An 18,712-nucleotide genomic window follows, 5' to 3' on the forward strand; every position below is an offset into this window, starting at 1 on the left:
AACTGTTTTGTTGCCCTGATTGGCCATTTCACCAGCTCTTCAAAGCTTCTATGCCTACTTTGGATTTCAGCACTAAAAAAAAAAAGGAGAATTATGATTATAGTGTAGTATATACACGATACTATACTGTAGTATACTATGAAATGTTGATGATTTCAAAGTAGTCACGTGTAATTCTAAAATTAAAAAAGGAGGATCATTTCTTGAGTCGTTACACTTAAGTGAATGTTTTATTTTCTCTGTCTCTCTCTCTCTCAGCAAATAAATCTGAAGGATTGTCAAAGGTATTTCAATAGATCACACCAATTTCAGAATATTTTTTCGGAATATTTTCTGCAAATAAATTTGAAGGATTGTCAAAGGTATTTCACTCAATAAACGATACCAACTTCAGAATATTTTACTCGGTCAATCCAGGTTATCCTTGTTCCTAGCCGGAACATAAAATAGGACGACCCCTTCAACTCTGATATCCGGTTTTTACACCGGAAGCGATCTTGATTGGCTAAGAGCTGTTGCTATGACTTCTGGTCCAGACGCTTCGGCGTCTACAAATTCTCACATACAACTTTTCACACATTTATTCTTTGAGCATGTGTGCAGGAGCGAAATTAACCTGTTTTTGGATGTAAACTGAAAATATTCTTTTCACAAGACGAATCATTGTGGCGTCAAATTGTGTCATCCATCGAACAGAATAGAGCGATTAAAGATCTAATGTCATCAAGATGAAGGTTGGTATTACGCAAATACATGAAATGTTATTTTTATTTTTTATTTGCTATGCATCACCGAGTTGAAAGGAATGGATTTGTCTTCACTTAGACAGCGATTTGCTCAACGTAGTGCTAATTAGCTAACGAAACTTAAAATAAAAACATTTTGACAAATTAAGTGCTTTTTCATCTCAACTTCCTGTCAAATGAATCAAGTTTATATTACACTACCTCTGGATGAGTCAAATTCTTGTAATTATGTAGTGTGATCAAAAATATTTCTATTGCACACTTGTTGCTTACAATGTACAGTTAAAAAATGAAATACCAATGAGAGTGAGTGGTGTGCATATGATGTACCGTTAAAGAATGAAATAACAATGAGAGCGAGTGGAATTATGTGTGGATATGTTGTGTCGGTTAAAAGACATTTGTCTTGACTAAATTTGTTCGTAAATAATCCTCTTGTGTCCGCAGAGCATTTTTACCCTCATAGACAATGCTTGGATGGGCTCCAAGTTATTGTACAAGTGGCAGAAATCCCATGGAAATTATATAGCTGTTGCAGGGTGAGTGAAAAGTGTTGCTGCTTGGAATGTAAAAATTTGACCTGCTAACCAATGCATAATGTGATGTGCTGTATCCAATCCATCAGACAAGACAGCTCAGTGAAAATATTTGATCGCCATGGACACAAGTGGACTGAAATCAGCCTTCCTGGGTATGTGTCAAGGAAAAGAAAAACAACTGATGCCAAAGAAAGTTTTATAGTTGAAATAATCACTTTCCTTTTCTTGTTCCTGCTCCCCCAGATGCTGTGTGGGGATGGACTGGGATAAAGATGGGGACATTTTGGCAGTGATAGCAGCAAAATCCAGCTCCATATACCTTTGGGATGCCAGTGTCAACAAAACATCCAAAATAGACAGTGGAATGAGGTATACTTGCATTCAATACCAACTTGTGCAATTTAGCAACGCAATTATATATTTTTTACTGTCTATTTATTATTAATCAAACATGTAGTAGTGATATCTTCCTTTTTGCATAGACAAACAGGCCAATTTAATTTGTGGAATGATTACAAAATAAACATTCCCTGACAGAGACCACATTTCTCTCATCGTGTGGTCAAAAACGGGCTCCCTGCTGGCAGCTGGCACTGCAAAAGGAAACCTGTTAATCTACAATCAGCAGACCTCACACAAAATCCCAATATTAGGTAAATGACTAAACAAGCATGATTGTCATGTTTTTGTGATTTTCTCTTAACTCTTTTGCCATGTATGCTAGGCAAACATACCAAGAAAATCACCTGTGGCTGCTGGAATGCTCAAAATCTCCTGGCCCTTGGCTGCGATGACAACAATCTGAGCATCAGCAATCAAGAGGGGGACACGATCCGAGAGGTTGTGCCATCGAAAAAAAAAAAAAATGCAGCTTCACATTGTTCTTGCCATATGGCTCACTCATTGAATTTACGTTTCAGGAGCTCTTTGGGAATTATATCGAGGTGACATGTTTTTATTTTGTTGTAGATAAAACTGCGTGGTGCACCTGCAGACATTTACTTTTCCATGATGAAGACCAGTGAAAGAACTTCCCAAGGAGAGAACACTGTGAGCTTTATGTTGCCCCTATTTTTCAACAGCTTCACTTTTTAATTATTATTCTCTCAACATCCTTTTCACTGTATTATTTAACAAACAATCGATTAAACAACGCCAAATCTATTAAACATTAAAATGCCATGACTATTATCTTAGTTTAGATGGACTTTCTGACACCACTTGCATTGTATTGTATCAGTGTATAATGAAATGTCTTATAAATATCAAAGATTCATTTATTATCTAGGTGAGTGTCTGCGTGGACAAAAAGATCTTGGTCCTTTTCAGCGTCACCAACACAGACGACTGGTATGAGTTGGCGTTTGAAGCAAGTTACGGGCGCATCGTCTCCTATCGCTGGTACACTACAGATGCACACTCACATTACATTTTGTCTTTGGGTATTTTTTTTAAACTGCCATGATGTCTTTCTATTATAATTATTGTTATTGCAGAACACACACAATATCCTCACAGATTTTCCTCCCATTTTTATCAGGTTTGGTGATGGGTACATACTCATTGGCTTCTCTCTTGGATACTTTGTGGTCATTTCTACTCACGTCAGAGAGATTGGGCATGAGCTCTGCCAGGCTCGGAACCATAAAGACAGTCTTAACAGCGTAGCCATCTCATCTGCATTAAACAAGGCTGCTTCTTGTGGAGACAATAGGTGTGTAACACCTCCTAATGAAACTTACACTTAAAACTAAATCCCCTTGTCCATTGCAGCATCAAGATCCATGATCTCTCTGACTTCAAATACATTAGCAACGTGATACAGCTGGAGGATGAGACTAAAGGTGCGGACGTTTGCTTCAATATAGTAATTTGAAATGTCTCTCTCTGACTCGATTCCCACTCTTTCTGCTCAGGTCTGGACCAGCTCAGTTGGACAGATGATGGCCAGCTGCTGGCAGTATCGACCCAGAAAGGAACTCTTCATGTCTTCCTCACAAAGCTTCCCATTCTGGGGGACAGCTATGGAACCAGACTGGCTTACCTTACGTCTCTGCTGGAGGTCACAGTGTCAAACTATGGGGTGAGGAGTAAAAGTCACTGCACAAAACATGCTGGAGTATTAAAAGACTGCTCACGAGATTCACCGTGCGCCTCAGTAATGCAGTTGTTTTGCAGATACCTCCTGTGGCCATACAAGTGGAAGTAGAACCAACCTTCATTGCTGTAGGACCTTATCATGTTGCTGTCGGAATGAACAACAAAGCCTGGTTCTATGCACCGCTGGAACAGGAATCTGGTGTGTGTCATGTTTAACACTCATTCATGAAGTCATATCGCTTCACGCAATTCATTTGACTGGATCATTCATCTTCAGCTTTTACCAAATTGAAGGAGATTGAGTACTTTGGGACAGTTGCCAACATGTGTCTGAATGCAAAATATGCTGCGGCGTTGTTTGACAGTAAAGTACAACTGCATATGGTAAGTCACAGCTAGCCTCATTAGTGAGTTACAAACAACAAGTCCATGATTGTTACCATGTTTGTCTTCTAGATCGATGGCAGTGAACAGGAGGAAAGGAAGCAGATGAAGTTGTTCCCGGACGATGACCGAAAAGGTCGTATCCTTTGCCACGCGCTCACTGCTGACTTCCTCTCCTATGGCACTGATGTAAGGCAGGGTCACTCACAAAGTACTTGCTTATTCATTCATTATCTTTTCATTCTCTGTATTTAAAAAAAAAAATTGCTGAATCAATGTCTGTCCATTGACTGAATTTCCCGTATCGCTCCTCCTCTTCCAGTTAGGTAACGTTGTGTGTGTTCTGGTGGAGGATTGGGAGACTGTGAGCACTTACAGTCACACCGTGGCAGTGAGTAAAGTTTTCCCAGATGTAAATGGCACACGGTTGGTCTTTATTGATGACAAGAAGAACGGCTTCCTGCTCACCCTTTCAAGTGTAAGTCCATGCAAAGCGCATGCAAAATGATTGACACACTTTTGACCAGCTCAAAACACAGTTCCAGTAAATAGTCTGGCATCACTGCAGCACAACGCAATGAAAACCACAAATATATTCAAATGGAAACAGTAAGGCAACATTGTAAACATAAAAAAGTAATTGTGTTTATGTCGCATAGAAACTTCATGTTTGATGTTCTTCCCACTCAGGGCACCAGACTGACACTCAAAGGTTGTATATGCCCCAAAAATTCAAGACAGTGCGAGTAAATTTTTCATCTACTCGCACTTGTGCAAGCTGTAAATTTGCCCCTTTTTCAAATGCCACCTTTTACGCAGATCTTGCTTGCTGTGTGAGAATCACCCCTAGCAATGCACCCTAAATTTAAGTTGAACTGCTGACATTGTCTCTAAAATGCAACTTTCTTTTTCTTGGGAGTTGCAGGCTTTTTCCATCTGTCTCATCATTTGACCTTTCCCTCTTTCTGCAGAAGGTCTCCAAAGTTATTTGCTTTTTTACTCATTTCTGCCAGCACACTGGTTTACTTATTTTACTAACTTCTCATGAAAGCGAGAAAAGCTGCTCTAAATTCTCCTTCCATGTGAAAGGTTACTTTTCTCTCGACACTGCTAACAAACCTGACTGGCTGGCTAGCAGTCCAGGGTGGATAGTTATAATTTGTCTATTTGTCCTTATCAACTCCCCCAGAATGAGCTCTGTTCACAAATTCTCGTGTTCTGTCATTCCAGGCAGCAGATTTGTGCCTTGAGCTTCCAAACTTCTCCCCCACCATCACTGGAGTGCTGTGGGACAACTGGCACGCAGACAGAGTGGTGTTTGTAGCTTTTGACGATGACAAAGTCTACACCTACGCTGCCCATAAAACCACCATATATGGTAGGGAAACACCAAACAAGTTTCAAAGTTGTCCTTTTTAATGTTGTTAACATTGGTAATGTAGTGGTGATTGCCATTTTCAGTCATCCAGGTGGAAAGGGCTGTTCTGTATTTTCATATTTCCTCCTTGGTTATCTAGGCCCGCGAGTGGTGTTAGTGGGGAGCACTCCACTTCTTTCCTCCCAGAAGCCTTTGCTGCTCTACAACGGGGTGCTTACGTGCCAGACGGCGAGTGGCAAGATCAATGAAGTGGCTCTGAGCACACACTGCTTCCTTGAACACTCAACAAACACGCCGTCTGGGTCCCAGCCAGAACTTGGCAAGCAGCTCACACAGGCCCTCCAGCTTAAGAGGTTCGTACCGCTGATTTTGATTGAGGAGTCTTGATTTTGTTAGATTGTATTCATTTAGGAAACATTTGGAGCCCTAAAATGTTTCCATAATGTTCTTCCAAAGGGAGATCATATCAGAGTAATATAAACTCAGCTAACCAGTTTTGTATTATCGTTAAATCATTCAAATTTGATTTTTAACCCTTTGGTAAATGGTCAGAATTTAAATCACTGTATAGGGCCACAATTAGTTTTGTTTATTATCTTTTTATCTGTATCTTAATGCAAAGCAGCAAAACACTGCAATTTGCTGCTTTTCTATTTCTTCATTGAGCATTTGTATGGGACTGATCCGAATTGTTCCTTATGAGTTAAAAAGGTTCTGTGGTTATCTTGTATGTATTTGTTAGTTCGTTTAGGCCTCGTGCATTTATGAAGGGCAAAGAATTCTGATTCAGATGGACGTGTCACTCGACAGGTTTTATGAAGCCTGGGATCTTTGCTTGACTGACAGCAGCGAGGCCGACAAAGCAGAGATCGGCAAAGCCTGTCTGGTCCACATGGAGGTCGAGCTGGCCATCCACTTCTACCGCATGAGTGGCAATGTGGGCATGGTGATGTCACTACAGGCCATCCAGGTACAACTATGGGTGGTGGAGTTTTGAACATTGCTTGACAAATAGCTCGAGATTTTCCAACAAACTGAACATTTATGAATTTATCAAGAAACCAACATGTTTTTTTTCAATTCATAGGGAATCGAGGATAATAACTTGCTTGCGGGCCATTTGGCCATGTTCCTGGAGGACTTCTGTCTTGCTCAGGACCTGTATCTGGCTTCAAGCTGCCCCATAGCTGCCCTGGAGGTCAGATTCATAGACATAAACTAACCAGTTGTTGTAAGCTCAATTGTCTCTATTGTTTAGATGAGGAGAGACCTGCTACACTGGGACAGTGCTCTGAAGTTAGCTAAGGGGTTAGCAGAAGACCAGATTCCATTTCTCTCCAAAGAATATGCCGTTCATCTGGAGTTTATGTACATATACACACAATCTTAATCCTTCTGTCATCTACAATGTTAGAGCTGATGCATCATCTGGTTCTCTCTGTGTCTTCCTTTCTGCTCTAGTGGAGACTACATGAATGCTCTGGCACACTATGAGAAAGGCATGACTCATAATAATAAAGTAAGTGCAACACATTCGACAAAATAAGGACAGAAGTGCAACTTCAGTTTTTGCCAAAACTTTGTCAATGTTGTGTAGTTTTTGGTCTTTGCTCTACTGGTTTCTCACTATGCTTTCCCTCGGGTTACAGTTCCAGGAGCATGATGAGGTGTGCCAGGCAGGTGTAGCAAGGATGTCCATTCGAATGGGTGACATAAGGAGAGGAGTGACCCAGGCTAGTCAACACCCAAGTAGAGTTCTTAAGAAAGAATGTGCAGCCATACTGGAAAACATGAAGGCAAGAGTTGTCGTCCTAGTTTCTGTTATGTATTGAAGCAGTTGTTTTTGTAGGTCGATTAAATGTTTGATTTTGTTACACAGCAATTCTCTGAAGCTGCTCAGCTCTATGAAAAAGGACAGTGCTACGACAAGGCAGCATCGGTTTACATTCGCTGCAAAAACTGGTAAGACAAGGCCTGAAAATTCTGACCTTGAAAGTGGTTTCAGGTTCTCCACAATGAAATGATTCCTCTTTTAGGGCAAAGGTGGGGGAGTTACTGCCGAATGTCACCTCTTCCAAAATCCACTTGCAGTATGCTAAAGCCAAGGAGGCGGATGGCAAGTAAGTTCTTCTCGATGTCTCCATTGAGATCAGGACTTGGGGAGAAAAAAAAGCCAATGTCATTATTTCTGTGTTCGTCAGTTATAAAGAGGCAGCTCAAGCCTATGGTAGTGCTAAGGACTGGGACAATGTGACTCGCGTGCTGCTGGATCACCTGAAAAACCCAGAAGGTGCTGTTCGCATTGTCAGGGAAACGCAGAGCATTGAAGGAGCCAAGATGGTGGCCAGGTGGGACAAAATTGTGTACTGTAAATGTTTATACTTAAGTGCACCTGCGGGTTCAATACAAGAGTTGTCAAAATGTCTACCTCGATAAAAATAAAGTTTTAACAATATGTTAATTATTGTGGTTGTAGTAGGTGTACAACGAAGAGGGATTGGATTTTTAGAAATAATTGTAATTTTCAAAAATCTTCCAAACTATTTCTTACAAAACAAATGGCAATACATGCTTTTCATTCATTCAGTCTGCTGTTTTGTGTCAGCTCTTGATGGGTTTGTGTCTTTGCAGATTCTTCTTGTCGTTGAATGATTATGGCTCGGCCATCCACTTCCTGGTGCTGTCTCAGTGCAATGACGAAGCCTTCCAGCTTGCACAGCAGCACAGACAGATGGAGGTCTACGCCGACATTATCGGTCTGTGACTATCCACTCTTGCAAGTTCAAATTCTGGGATCAAGTTCATTGTTTTGCCCAATTTGTGGCCTAACGCAAACTGAAAGATGAATTCAACTGCTGCTGCGTGTGTTCAACAGGCTCTGACGCAACACTGGAGGATTATCAGAGCATTGCTCTGTACTTTGAGGCAGAAAAGAACCACCTGCAAGCTGGCAAATTCTTTCAAAAGTGTGGACAATACAGCAGAGTAGGAGCTCTCTTTCGTCTCTATCACTCCCACCGTCGTCTTTTCACTTGCACACTTACATTCTGGAAAGCCTGGAATAATTTACTCACGATGCACTGACTCATTGTGAAATCTGGGGCCGCTTAGTTGAATACTGCTGATGATGTAGTTTTGGATGAATGAATGGCAACAGATGGGTGCATGGTTAAATGTACATTCTGCCCTCTAGTGGAAGAGTCTTTAATTGTTCACTTGCGTAGATGAACAAAGACTACACATATTTGTAGTGATGGGGAAATGAAGCTTCAAATTTCTTTCATGGATCAGATGTATTTCTTCCTCCTCTAGAGGGCACTGTTGGTTTAAAAAATGGAAAGTGTACAAACAGTGCCATCTAGAGGAGTCATTAGTATATACAAAAACTGGTTCACGAAGCATATTTCAAGCTTCATTTCCCATCACTAATCTTTTGTGATAAATAATGATTGAAAATGATTTCGGACCAATTAAGTACATTTGGATTATTTCCCATGGAAATCACTGGCCTCTCTTGTTTTCTTCTTCAGGCGTTGAAGCACTTTCTGAAGTGTCCTAATACGGAAGACAGCCTGGCTCTGGACATGGCTATTGAGACGGTGAGAGATCAACGTATCCGGTGCAAAATCACTGTTATCAAAACAATGAAAATGCATGTGCTTTATGTGTGTGTTTAAAAACAGGTGGGCCACGCCAAAGACACCTCACTGACTAATTTACTAATAGAATACCTCATGGGGGAAAGTGATGGCATCCCAAAGGTGATTTTTATACTGTGTTTTTTATCGTGACAGTGGCAACCTAAACTGTTTACGTTACGGTATTGCAATTACACAGCAACTAAAGTGCAATTTCAAAAAGTGTTACATAGAAACAACTATTAGAAAGAAGTCTTTGCCTCAGCAATGTCTGAATGTTGTATCACAGTGAGTGTTTTTTTTTTTTTTTTTTTGGAAGGATGCCAAGTACCTGTTCCGACTCTACATGGCATTGCAGCAGTACAGGGAGGCTGCTCGCACTGCGATCATCATCGCTAGGGAAGAACAGAACGCAGGCATGATCCCCCGCTTCACCAAAAGCTGTTTACCTTCTATTGTGTGATAATACAAGTGACACAACAACAATGCTGCTGTTTTTCTTGTGTCTCTTACCAGGTAACTACCGTAGCTCCCACAACGTGCTGTTCAGCATGTACACACAACTGCAAGCTCATAAGATAAAGATTCCTGCGGAAATGGCCACTAACCTGATGATCCTGCATTCCTACCTGCTGGGAAAAGTGAGTGCATGCATTTGCAAAATTGACAGTCAAATAAATAAATGAAGATTTGAGAAGAGGGCAAATATTTTTTTTATACACCGTAATGGCCATAATTTCAAATTGAGTGCTTTACTGTTACTGTGCAAAGACAATTATGATTGTAATAATTAGACTTGAAAAAATATTTTGATATGTGCTTGTGTACAGATCCACATCAAGAGAAGAGACCACCTTAAAGGGGCACGTATGCTTATTCGTGTCAGCAAAAATATTAGCAAGTTTCCAGCACGTGAGTCATTGCACACATACTGTAGTTATTCATCCCCTTTTAACATCTTAACTTGTTTAGAGTCATTGAGCCCCAAAACGTCTGACATTAATTACATGTTCCACCATGGAGATTTCCCTTTTCTTTTTCACAAGGTCTCTCTTGTTTGTTGTGTTGCCGCAGATGTTGTGCCCATTCTGACATCGGCGGTCATTGAATGTCACCGAGCCGGGTTGAAGAACTCCGCTTTTGGCTTTGCCGCCATGCTCATGCGCCCTGAGTACCGAAACGAGATACACCAGAACTACAGGAAGAAGATCGAGGCTATGGTTCGGTGAGCGGCCAACATGACCAGCTCGTCAACTAATTTCACATAGTGCATAAAATGACATGCGCTGTTTTAGAAATCAAATGTATCCCTTGAACATGAATGTTTGCTCACCCTTGCTCTAACTCCATGTGAATTTCCAAGATTGTATTTTTGTTCTATTATTTACTTTTCTCTTCATACATGATTTTAATTTCATTAGGCGTCCAGATACGTCAGAGTTGGAAGAGGAAACGACCCCGTGTCCTTACTGTGGCATCCAGCTTCCGCAGAACGAACTGCTCTGCATCTCATGCAAGAACAACCTGCCCTATTGCATCGCCACAGTGAGTGTGCTCCATCACCCGTTGGGCTGACCTGACATTTTACAATTTCCTCCCAGAAGTTCGCATCTTGTGTCTTTTGTCTCACTTTATCACCACAATTATAGGGTCGTCATATGCTGAAAGAAGACTGGTCGGTGTGTCCTCATTGTGAATTTCCTGCACTCTACTCGCAGTTAATCCTGTAAGTGGCATGACACGCGCTCTGTTGATTTGACACAGACACATTTTGGCGAGTCAAAAATAATCCATTATTTTTTACGAGTCCAGGTTTTACAATATCAATTTGAATGAATTTGTTTTAAAAAGATGACTCTTCTGTCCTTGATGAATCATTTCAGGTTACTGGAGACTGAGACCGTGTGTCCTATGTGCTCAGAGCCTCTGAATGCCCTGCAAGTGAAGAAGATCCAGGATTGTTCCAAACACTTGCAGACTAATCAAGTGGATCAGTGAAGGTGACAGCCCTGTTCCACTCAGCCTGTTGAGATTTAATAGAATTTCCTCTTTTCACTTCGATCAGGGGTGGGCAGTCATGGTCAGATAATAAGCAAGGTCTGCAGAAGCTGGATAACAATCCTGATCATTTGACTCAGGTATGTTGCAGCAGGGAGACCTATAAAACCTGCAGGACACCAGCCCTTGAGGACCGGAATTGCCCACCCCTGACTTAGATGGTCAGTACAGTGTACGAAGGACTGTTAATACGCTTATGATTTAAAGGGTCTTTAATTTGTTTTAAGTGTACTCTTCAATTGATACGAATGGGTAAAATTGAGATTCATTTTAAACTGTGTAAAATAAACCAACCCCAGCTGCCAAAAAATATGCTTAGAGGCTCACTAATAGACATGGGAGACATTATGTACATATTGGTAGGTAATGGTGGTTGACTTGTATAGCACACCTTGTTTACCAAATTCGATTTGTTTTCAATGGGAACAATCTGGCAACTCGTCATTCACACTTCAAATTCTCACGCGTTATTCTTATGCTGTTGGCCCAAAACACAAAATGAAAATCATGTTCAATTAATGATCAAGCATGTTATCATAGAAAAGTACAAATTTTATTTTTTATTCTTTATACAAAGGACTGTTTACCCAGGTTTTTTAAACAAAAATATAACAGCTTCTTATTGACGTGGACTGAAAAAAAGAGATAAAAATATAAAACACCAACAAATGTAAAATAAATTTGGAAAGACAGAAAAGCAGATCACATTGAACGAAAATAGTCATAGTAAAAAGCGTACTTAAAAACAAGAAATGGAACTTCCTCATCATTGTTTCAGGCAGTAGAGGACAGCAAGTGCTTTATACCAAATAGCTCAAACTTCACTGAAAGGCATCAGTGCTGAAATACAATGTGTACTGTACAGATCTCATTGAAAAGTGTTTTTCTTTGTTCCACCCACCAAAGCTCCAGTTTGACTTTAGGCTGCGGCCTCATAATTAACAGATTTCCACTGATCCCTCTTTGACTATGAACAACCCCCTAAACTTCCCACTTTGCATGGAACAAACAAGTCGAACCAGATGGAACATCGATGCTAGATTGCGAGCAGCGGCGTCCACATACAACATGTTCGTCAAAACAAAAAGAAAATACCTGTCACACAAGACAACCTGTTACGAACATGCACTCAACAGAAGGCAGCGAGATGAAAAGACAACTCCAAACATTTGGAATGTTTACAGCATCAAATTGTGTTTGGAAATAGAAACACAGAGTTACAGTTTTAAAAAGAAAAAAACATCTAGACAAGATGAACATCTCAACGTGAAGCGATTCTGAGCATTGGCCAGTGCTCATTTGGGACTTTTGTGGTATTTCAGTGACCGATCTTGGTGTATTTTACAACACTCAACTTAAGTTGTTTTCCAGCACAACCACACAAAACTAATTCCAACATGTGCAAATGACTCGCCACATTTGAAAATGTTTAGCTCGTCAGCAGAGCACCATGTTGGCAAACCGCACCTCGTAAGAACGGTAATGATATTCTTTGATACAAGCGAGTCACAACTTTACTGTTGGTGTGACATACACACCTATTAGCGGTGCATAGTAATCTTCGCCACGTGTATAAATGGACTGAAGATGCGATTGCATAAGTAGCAAACACTCAAGTGCATAGTCACTGAAAACAACAAACCAAGATCAGAAGTTGCGACTGGAAGTCTTTGGTGGAAAACTTGAAATTGTCATGCAGACTAATATGTTTTAAGAGTACATCACATTTTCATCTTTTGAAAATAAGACTGTTTCCTCCAATTATTCAGTCAAGTTGTCGGAAAGCGATTGAGAAAGCCCACTCGTTGTTACCAGAACACGAGTGAACCGACATTTAGTTCTCGCCTTGAGTCGGCAGGTGCAGTTTGGGTGGCTCCAATTTTGAATCTCAAGGCAACTTGCTCCTTATCGAACCAAATAACCGTCCAATTTGTAAGTTAGAGAATGCAGTTCAGTAACCCTGACAGGGTACATTTCCCAAAACACTTAACAGACTGTCAATTGATTAATAGCTTATATTCTTCAATATCTATTTTAAGGGCTTAAGCTGATCAGTATACTCATTCAAGTAAAATCCTTTCTTTTAGTAACGCTCCTGCAATTAAGTCTGTGACCTATCTTGTTTAGAAACGCAAGACGAGGGAAAGAAAAGATTCTAACTCTTAAATCCCCCGTTCTTAATCAAAAAGTCACAAGTTGCTGCTTCCTGTATTACATTCAGTTCTCCATTATAGTGAAAAGGTCAATTTGCAGCACAAATAATGTCATCGGCGCCTGGCAATGGAAAACAAGTGGGAGGACGGACCGATGAGGAGCAGCCTCAAGAAACCCCATTTGGCCTCCTCTGCACGCTGACCACTCCTAGTTTTCAGTCAGACAATTTACATTACAAGAGCGACAGCGAAAAGCGCTTCACTACAGGGAGTGGGAGCTCGGAGAGATTTTTTTTTTTAAGTAGTCAAGCTTCTGGATGGAATCTTACAGTGAGATGGTGTTAAGTGTTTGTGAGTTCATGGCACGATCAGTTCATTGAGCAGTCCTCTCCCTCTGTGTCCGTGTCTGTGTCTGAACAGGCGGTGTCCATGGCGACGTGGGCGGGGCTGACTATGACCGCTCGTCTCTGCTCTTCCTCTGCGCTCGCTCGCCTCTCCTGAGTGCGCTCGATGTGGTGGATGGCCTGAGAGGAGCGAACGATGCAGCATATTTTCAATTAGCCACAATGTAAGCTACACCACCACAATCTGATGGGATACGAGAGATGTATCAAAAACAACTGTTTTTTAAAACGGGTTTGTTATTGTGGTTGTAGTTCAATCATACATTTTGTAATACTTTAGTTGCAGTACAATACTGCACACCAGAAATATCAAATCAGTTTGTCATGGACTGCAACGTAGTTATTCTTCTGCCTCAGAAGGCTGTTTTGACTGTAAAACTATGTAAAGTTAGCGCAATTTTTGGCACAATAAATTTGAGATAACTGATTCATTAAAAAAATATGTATTGAAGAAAAGAACTTGTTATCGTGGTCGCTTACAATAACGATAAACATCACGGGCAGAACATTTGACTGTTTTACAAAATTTTTCTCAGTACTTAACGTTGCACCAAAGAGGAAAAATTGTCAAATATCGGCCAATTTGTGTGTGGGTGAGAGGCTGAATGTCATTTTCTGTCTTTACTGTTAGTGTAAAAAAATAAATCTGCAAATTCCTGCCAATTTTAAAACAGCCAATATTGGCTGATTAATTGGTCACCATATTATTGGATATACACAATAGTTACATGGTGAATGACAGGAAACAGAACCATCATTGTTTTTGATAAAGGCAGAAGATTTCTCTAAAAGCTTGCGTTTTGGATGACCTTCCATTGGGCACATGTGTATAATCATATGCAAAGGACATACCTGCACAATGGTGTCCAGGTTTTGTCTCGACGTAGACACGGTGCTGTTGTGGAGAGATGAGCTCATGGTCACCACGGTGACATGGTGATGGGGTTGCTGGGTTAGTGTCGGCGCCGGCACAATGACTGTCGGGTGGTGGGTTGAGGCGATGGGAGTGGGAGGGGCCACCACCTGAAGAAACATACAAATCACCTTTGTTATATTGTAGACAAATAATGAGTAACTTCGACAATGTAAACAATTATGTCTTCAGTCATGTCTGATTACTCATAATACAAACATTATTTGTAATCATTTGTGATGCGTAATAAAAATCATTTGTATTTTTCATCACGCGAGTCTCTTGAAGTACAGGTGGCCTTTACAAGTACGAATGTATGCTTGGCCAACCTTTGGACTGTGAGGGGGTCTGTCTGCAGCTTGAACTTGTTGCAGTCGTAACAGCGTCTGGCTCTGGAGCTGCGCGTGCTCCTCCTCCACCTGTTGGGTGATCACCTTGAGACGGTCCGGGTGCCCTTGGGTGTCCAGAGCGCGCACCTGCAGCCAAACACATGTGACGTAAGTAACCCGTAATCCATCAAATGTGCCTGCTCACCTTCACTCTAATTCATTTCATATTAAAAAGACGATTATTAAAGGTAGACCATACATAGAAGCGTGCACAATGAAAACAAATGATAAAAACGGATCTAAATGGCAGCGTTCTGATTCCCTATCCAGTATTTTGTGCCCTATACGGTAAACTGACCATTATGTAGTGTTGTTCAAAAGTCTAGTGATATACCACCTCAAAATTTATAAGCGTTTGGAATAGGACCCGAAATAATCGGTTGACGCAAATGACTTCAATGATACGTGCACCTGCTCCTCCAGCTGCATACGGGCGGAGCGTTCTCGGTCCAGCTGTTGGCGCAGCTCCAGCATTTCCCGCCTCAGCTCTTCCACCTTCTCTTCATCGAGAGTATCAGGAGAGCCGATGCCTTCATCCTTCTCCTCCGCTCGCCTCCGTTTGGGCGAGGAACCACTGAATTCCTGCAGTCACAATGTGGAAACAGGGTGAGACAACAGTCACACACTTTGCATTGAATGAAGGCAATATTATTCTTTAAACAAAGCACAAAGATTACATGTAGTATGGAAGCTGTCAGGGCACTAAAACAGCACTTGGGCATACCTGTATGAAGCGTTTGAGCTGGTTGTTCTGTGACAAGAGCTGCGTCTTTTCCTGCTCCAAGGTGAAGATGTAGTCTGCTGTCTGTTGCAAGATGGCCGCCTGCAGAGACCCAAAAGTAGGTAAAGCTTCGGCAACACTAAGTCAAACACATCAGTATGAAATCTTTTTTCTTTCTTCTGACAACTGATCCATTCTTGAACTTTTTTGGTCCCTATAGTGGATTTTCACTTGCTGTAGGGTGGGCATTCAATTGTATGACCACGTACCTTGCTGAGTTTCTCTCCATCTGTGTGAGGCAAGAGACTTTTAAGGGACTGGAAGCCCGCATTGATGCTTTGCATGCGTCGCCGCTCATTGCTGTTGGCGATTTCACGTCGGATTCGCCTCTCTTGGTCCTGGGCCGTCTCTGGACTGAAGGGGATGTTGGCCAGACTAAAGAACGGTCACACGACAAACGTAATCATTTATGTTTTCATATGAGACTAGTTGCTCGTCGTAGAAGATTTTTGTGCTAGTAGTAGCAACATCACAAGACATGTAAATGCTCCAAAGTGGCTACCAGTGACTCAACACTTTCACACAAAGCATCTATGCAGGAGAAAAATACAGCCACAATAAAACTTAATACTGGATCAGACAGAATCTAAAAATAGATTTGCCTAAGCTTACAAGGACTTAATCTTGACCTCTGCCCTCTGGGTCAATGAGTTTAAATTGACTATCAGAGTTGTGAGTTGTTATTCTATTCTATTTTTTTTTTATTTTTATCTCATGCGCTGATCGGTTGGCACTTTTTAAATTTCGTTGTACATGTGTGACAATGACAATAAAGATCTATTCTATTCTATTGTGAACCACCTCAACAAACAACATGTTAACGAAAAACATGTTATAAACGAAATTAGGGTGCAGATGGGGCGACTAATCCGTGGAAACAAACCAGTAGAACTTGATCGGAGTTGTTTATAAAACACTCAAGGTCAGATGGCAACTTGCTTGTGCGGCTTTGAAAATGATAGCATCGTTGTGGGTGGGAAAACCACACTATCATTGTGATTAGAGCCGGTAAAACCGACAGCCAAAGCAAAACAATGTCTAAAATGATTGTGAAATGCCTTTCACGGGCATCCGATCGTAGGATAGATGGGGTCCCGGTGCTCCAATGTACCCTTGGAGCATGAACTGATGAAAATTGCACAAATAAGCCTTTGAAGACAACCCCAACAATAAAAATCATGAATTCAATCCCAAAGAAGTGGAAATGTAAGAAAAGGAAACTTTAGGATTCAGGTTTTGAACTTAAGTTAGGGTTTCAAATCATGGTCAAATCTCATCTTTGTGTAACAGGTTCCAAAAGCAGAGTGTGACATACTTCATGTAACGAGGTATTTATTTACATTTTCCCAGTGTTTTTCTTCTGCTGGCCGAAAATGCCGTCCCCTGCATTTGTCTGTTCAGGTGTGCCTCATGAAGTGTTTAGTGCAGCTTCTACTACAAACCATAACCTGTCCGTTATAATGTATTTATTTTGTGACGACGTTACAAACAAGCTCTCGGCTAGTCAGGAGCTGCGCACCTCCAACATGGCCGCCGGAGGGCGCGTCGGCCAGCTGGTAGCAGCACAGTGAAATGTGACTCCTCTCCAGTCCACGCTGAGAACAGCAGCAGCGGTGGTAGGCAGGCAAGCAGCAGAAGGCCCCCGGGCACCGAGGAGAACAATGCGTTCGACAGTTAGCGCCGAGCGAACTGCCAACGTTCACCGTCCCTCCCCAAAATAACACCGATCAAAGGCCGCGCGGGTGGCCCAACATTCGTGCGCCCCTAAAACCGACAGATAGAGCCCAGTCTAGGCTTTTAAGCTAAAAACGAGCGCGGTTGAAAAAAATGGTCACGCTGTGTTAGCTTGGCGAGTTAGCACCACAACCATGGCTACTGCTTGTGTAAAAATGTAAAAGACGCAACGCGAGCGTTTATTGTCCAAATGTCTCCACTTTAGTACAACGCAAAATGTTTGCAATACTGAACGTGACATAATATTGTGGGATGAACCGAATTTGCTTGCAAATAACGAGACTATGGCGAACACGTAAACCACCACGTGCTCGTCTGCAAATGCGATGTATCGATTTCATGTGCTTGATTTACATATTATGGGAGCGAATGCCCTCTTAACGTGTCTCGTGGGTCAAAACTTGACCCGCCTGCTGTCAAACGACACGACAGGGGCGACTCGGTTTTGCGTCCGCTCGCACGGAATGGCTGCAGCGCAGGTAGTGATCCGCCACTTTGTACAACCTTGCTGCCAAACTATCGCATGCTAGCAGCTAACGGCTAACGCGCTATGTGAAGTCGAGCTCGCAGCCCGCCGCCACAACACAACCACAACGTGCTTTTCGGAACGTACCTGCATAGTCCCCCGATAACATCCTTCTCAGTCTTCTTGAATTGCTGCAGGGTCGGTATCTTCTCTGTCGGCATCATGAAATATTCCATGCTTTCAAAGCCACCCACCAAAACGCGTGTTTTGCTCTCTCACCCTCCCACTTCTCTCTTTCGGGGAAAAAAAGAAAGATCTGCGAATCGCACACTTGCTGTTGTATTTTCTAGCAGTCACGCGCATGCAAGACGCGCGATGATGTAAAGGAACGGGTTGGAAAAACAAAAGTTGTAGCTGTCCACAGCTGATGGGGTTCCCTCTAATGCGTGTGTGCACGCGCGCGTGTGTGGCATCTTGCCTCCGCCTACTACGTGTTTGTGTGTATGGCTTTTGCCTCCGCCTACTGTGTCATTGTGTACGTACGTGCGCGCGCGTGCGCGCAGCTGATCCGCGCGAGGCGGGAAACAGCTGGTTGGAATCAGCCTCCTTCCGGCAAGACAAACAAGACAGCGGAGAGCAGCGCACTGAGTGGTCGTGGAGGAAAACTAGTCAAAAGTCGCTCCTGGATTTCACGTTGCACAAGGGGCAAACTTCCATCCATTGATTATGCATGCATGCATGCATGTATGTATGTGTGTGTGTGCGCGCGTGCATGTAAGTAAATTCATAAATAGATAATTAAATGTGTTAACCAAGGCACCACAGTAAGACAAGTGGTTCGAACGTCTAAATCTGAGTCCTGAGATTCTCCCCAAAATATTTCTTGTAATTTAGGAGGACAGAATACACGGAGGAAACCCACACAACAATTCGGCCATGCAAACTCCACACAGGTACGATTATTTTATAGTCATTCTTATATACTTATCAGGTCAATGAAGTTGCCAACTAAAATATGAAGTATACAAG

The 18,712-nt window shown here is 41.9% G+C and overlaps 2 protein-coding genes and 1 long non-coding RNA gene across 3 annotated transcripts; 2 read left to right on the forward strand and 1 right to left on the reverse strand.

Annotated features, from left to right (window-relative positions):
• Positions 1-483: 483 nt before the first annotated feature.
• wdr19 (WD repeat domain 19) lies at positions 484-13,842 on the forward strand. Its single transcript, XM_037247292.1, has 37 exons — positions 484-734; positions 1,194-1,285; positions 1,372-1,437; positions 1,529-1,654; positions 1,823-1,938; positions 2,010-2,125; positions 2,255-2,335; positions 2,574-2,686; positions 2,826-2,999; positions 3,059-3,129; positions 3,202-3,368; positions 3,464-3,584; positions 3,663-3,769; positions 3,842-3,958; positions 4,092-4,247; positions 5,000-5,147; positions 5,287-5,500; positions 5,958-6,117; positions 6,235-6,345; positions 6,406-6,515; positions 6,609-6,666; positions 6,797-6,943; positions 7,027-7,109; positions 7,184-7,267; positions 7,349-7,495; positions 7,779-7,903; positions 8,023-8,132; positions 8,678-8,746; positions 8,831-8,908; positions 9,105-9,201; positions 9,302-9,426; positions 9,616-9,697; positions 9,860-10,010; positions 10,207-10,330; positions 10,435-10,511; positions 10,669-10,785; positions 13,417-13,842. Exons 1-36 carry the CDS (start codon positions 729-731, stop codon positions 10,781-10,783), a joined length of 4,044 nt encoding a protein of 1,347 aa, XP_037103187.1. The 5' UTR covers positions 484-728; the 3' UTR covers positions 10,784-10,785; positions 13,417-13,842.
• Positions 11,950-18,165, reverse strand: LOC119120428 (transcription factor AP-4-like). The gene is made up of 7 exons (XM_037247318.1): positions 17,831-18,165; positions 15,693-15,858; positions 15,427-15,525; positions 15,114-15,284; positions 14,643-14,789; positions 14,253-14,423; positions 11,950-13,520 (listed from the first exon to the last, which is right to left on the reverse strand). The coding sequence occupies exons 1-7, from the start codon at positions 17,917-17,919 to the stop codon at positions 13,365-13,367; spliced, it is 999 nt and encodes a 332-aa protein (XP_037103213.1). The 5' UTR covers positions 17,920-18,165; the 3' UTR covers positions 11,950-13,364.
• LOC119120446 lies at positions 15,795-18,550 on the forward strand. The gene is made up of 2 exons (XR_005097521.1): positions 15,795-15,882; positions 16,774-18,550. It is a non-coding gene; the product is annotated as an uncharacterized LOC119120446 (long non-coding RNA).
• The last annotated feature ends 162 nt before the right edge of the window (positions 18,551-18,712 follow it).

This window comes from Syngnathus acus, chromosome 1, assembly GCF_901709675.1.
Source record: "Syngnathus acus chromosome 1, fSynAcu1.2, whole genome shotgun sequence".
Taxonomy (NCBI): Eukaryota; Metazoa; Chordata; class Actinopteri; order Syngnathiformes; family Syngnathidae; genus Syngnathus; species Syngnathus acus.

Excerpts from the sequence above, each read along its gene's own strand:
- wdr19 (XM_037247292.1), top strand. Across the intron at positions 6,118-6,234 it reads TGTCACTACAGGCCATCCAG|GGAATCGAGGATAATAACTT; the intron begins GTACAACTATGG and ends TTCAATTCATAG. Across the intron at positions 9,427-9,615 it reads ATTCCTACCTGCTGGGAAAA|ATCCACATCAAGAGAAGAGA; the intron begins GTGAGTGCATGC and ends GCTTGTGTACAG.
- LOC119120428 (XM_037247318.1), bottom strand. The coding sequence starts at position 17,919 with ATGGAATATTTCATGATGCCGACAGAGAAGATACCGACCCTGCAGCAA. Across the intron at positions 15,859-17,830 it reads GTTATCGGGGGACTATGCAG|TCTGGCCAACATCCCCTTCA; the intron begins GTACGTTCCGAA and ends ACCGTTCTTTAG. Across the intron at positions 13,521-14,252 it reads ACCTGGACACCATTGTGCAG|GCCATCCACCACATCGAGCG; the intron begins GTATGTCCTTTG and ends CGCTCCTCTCAG.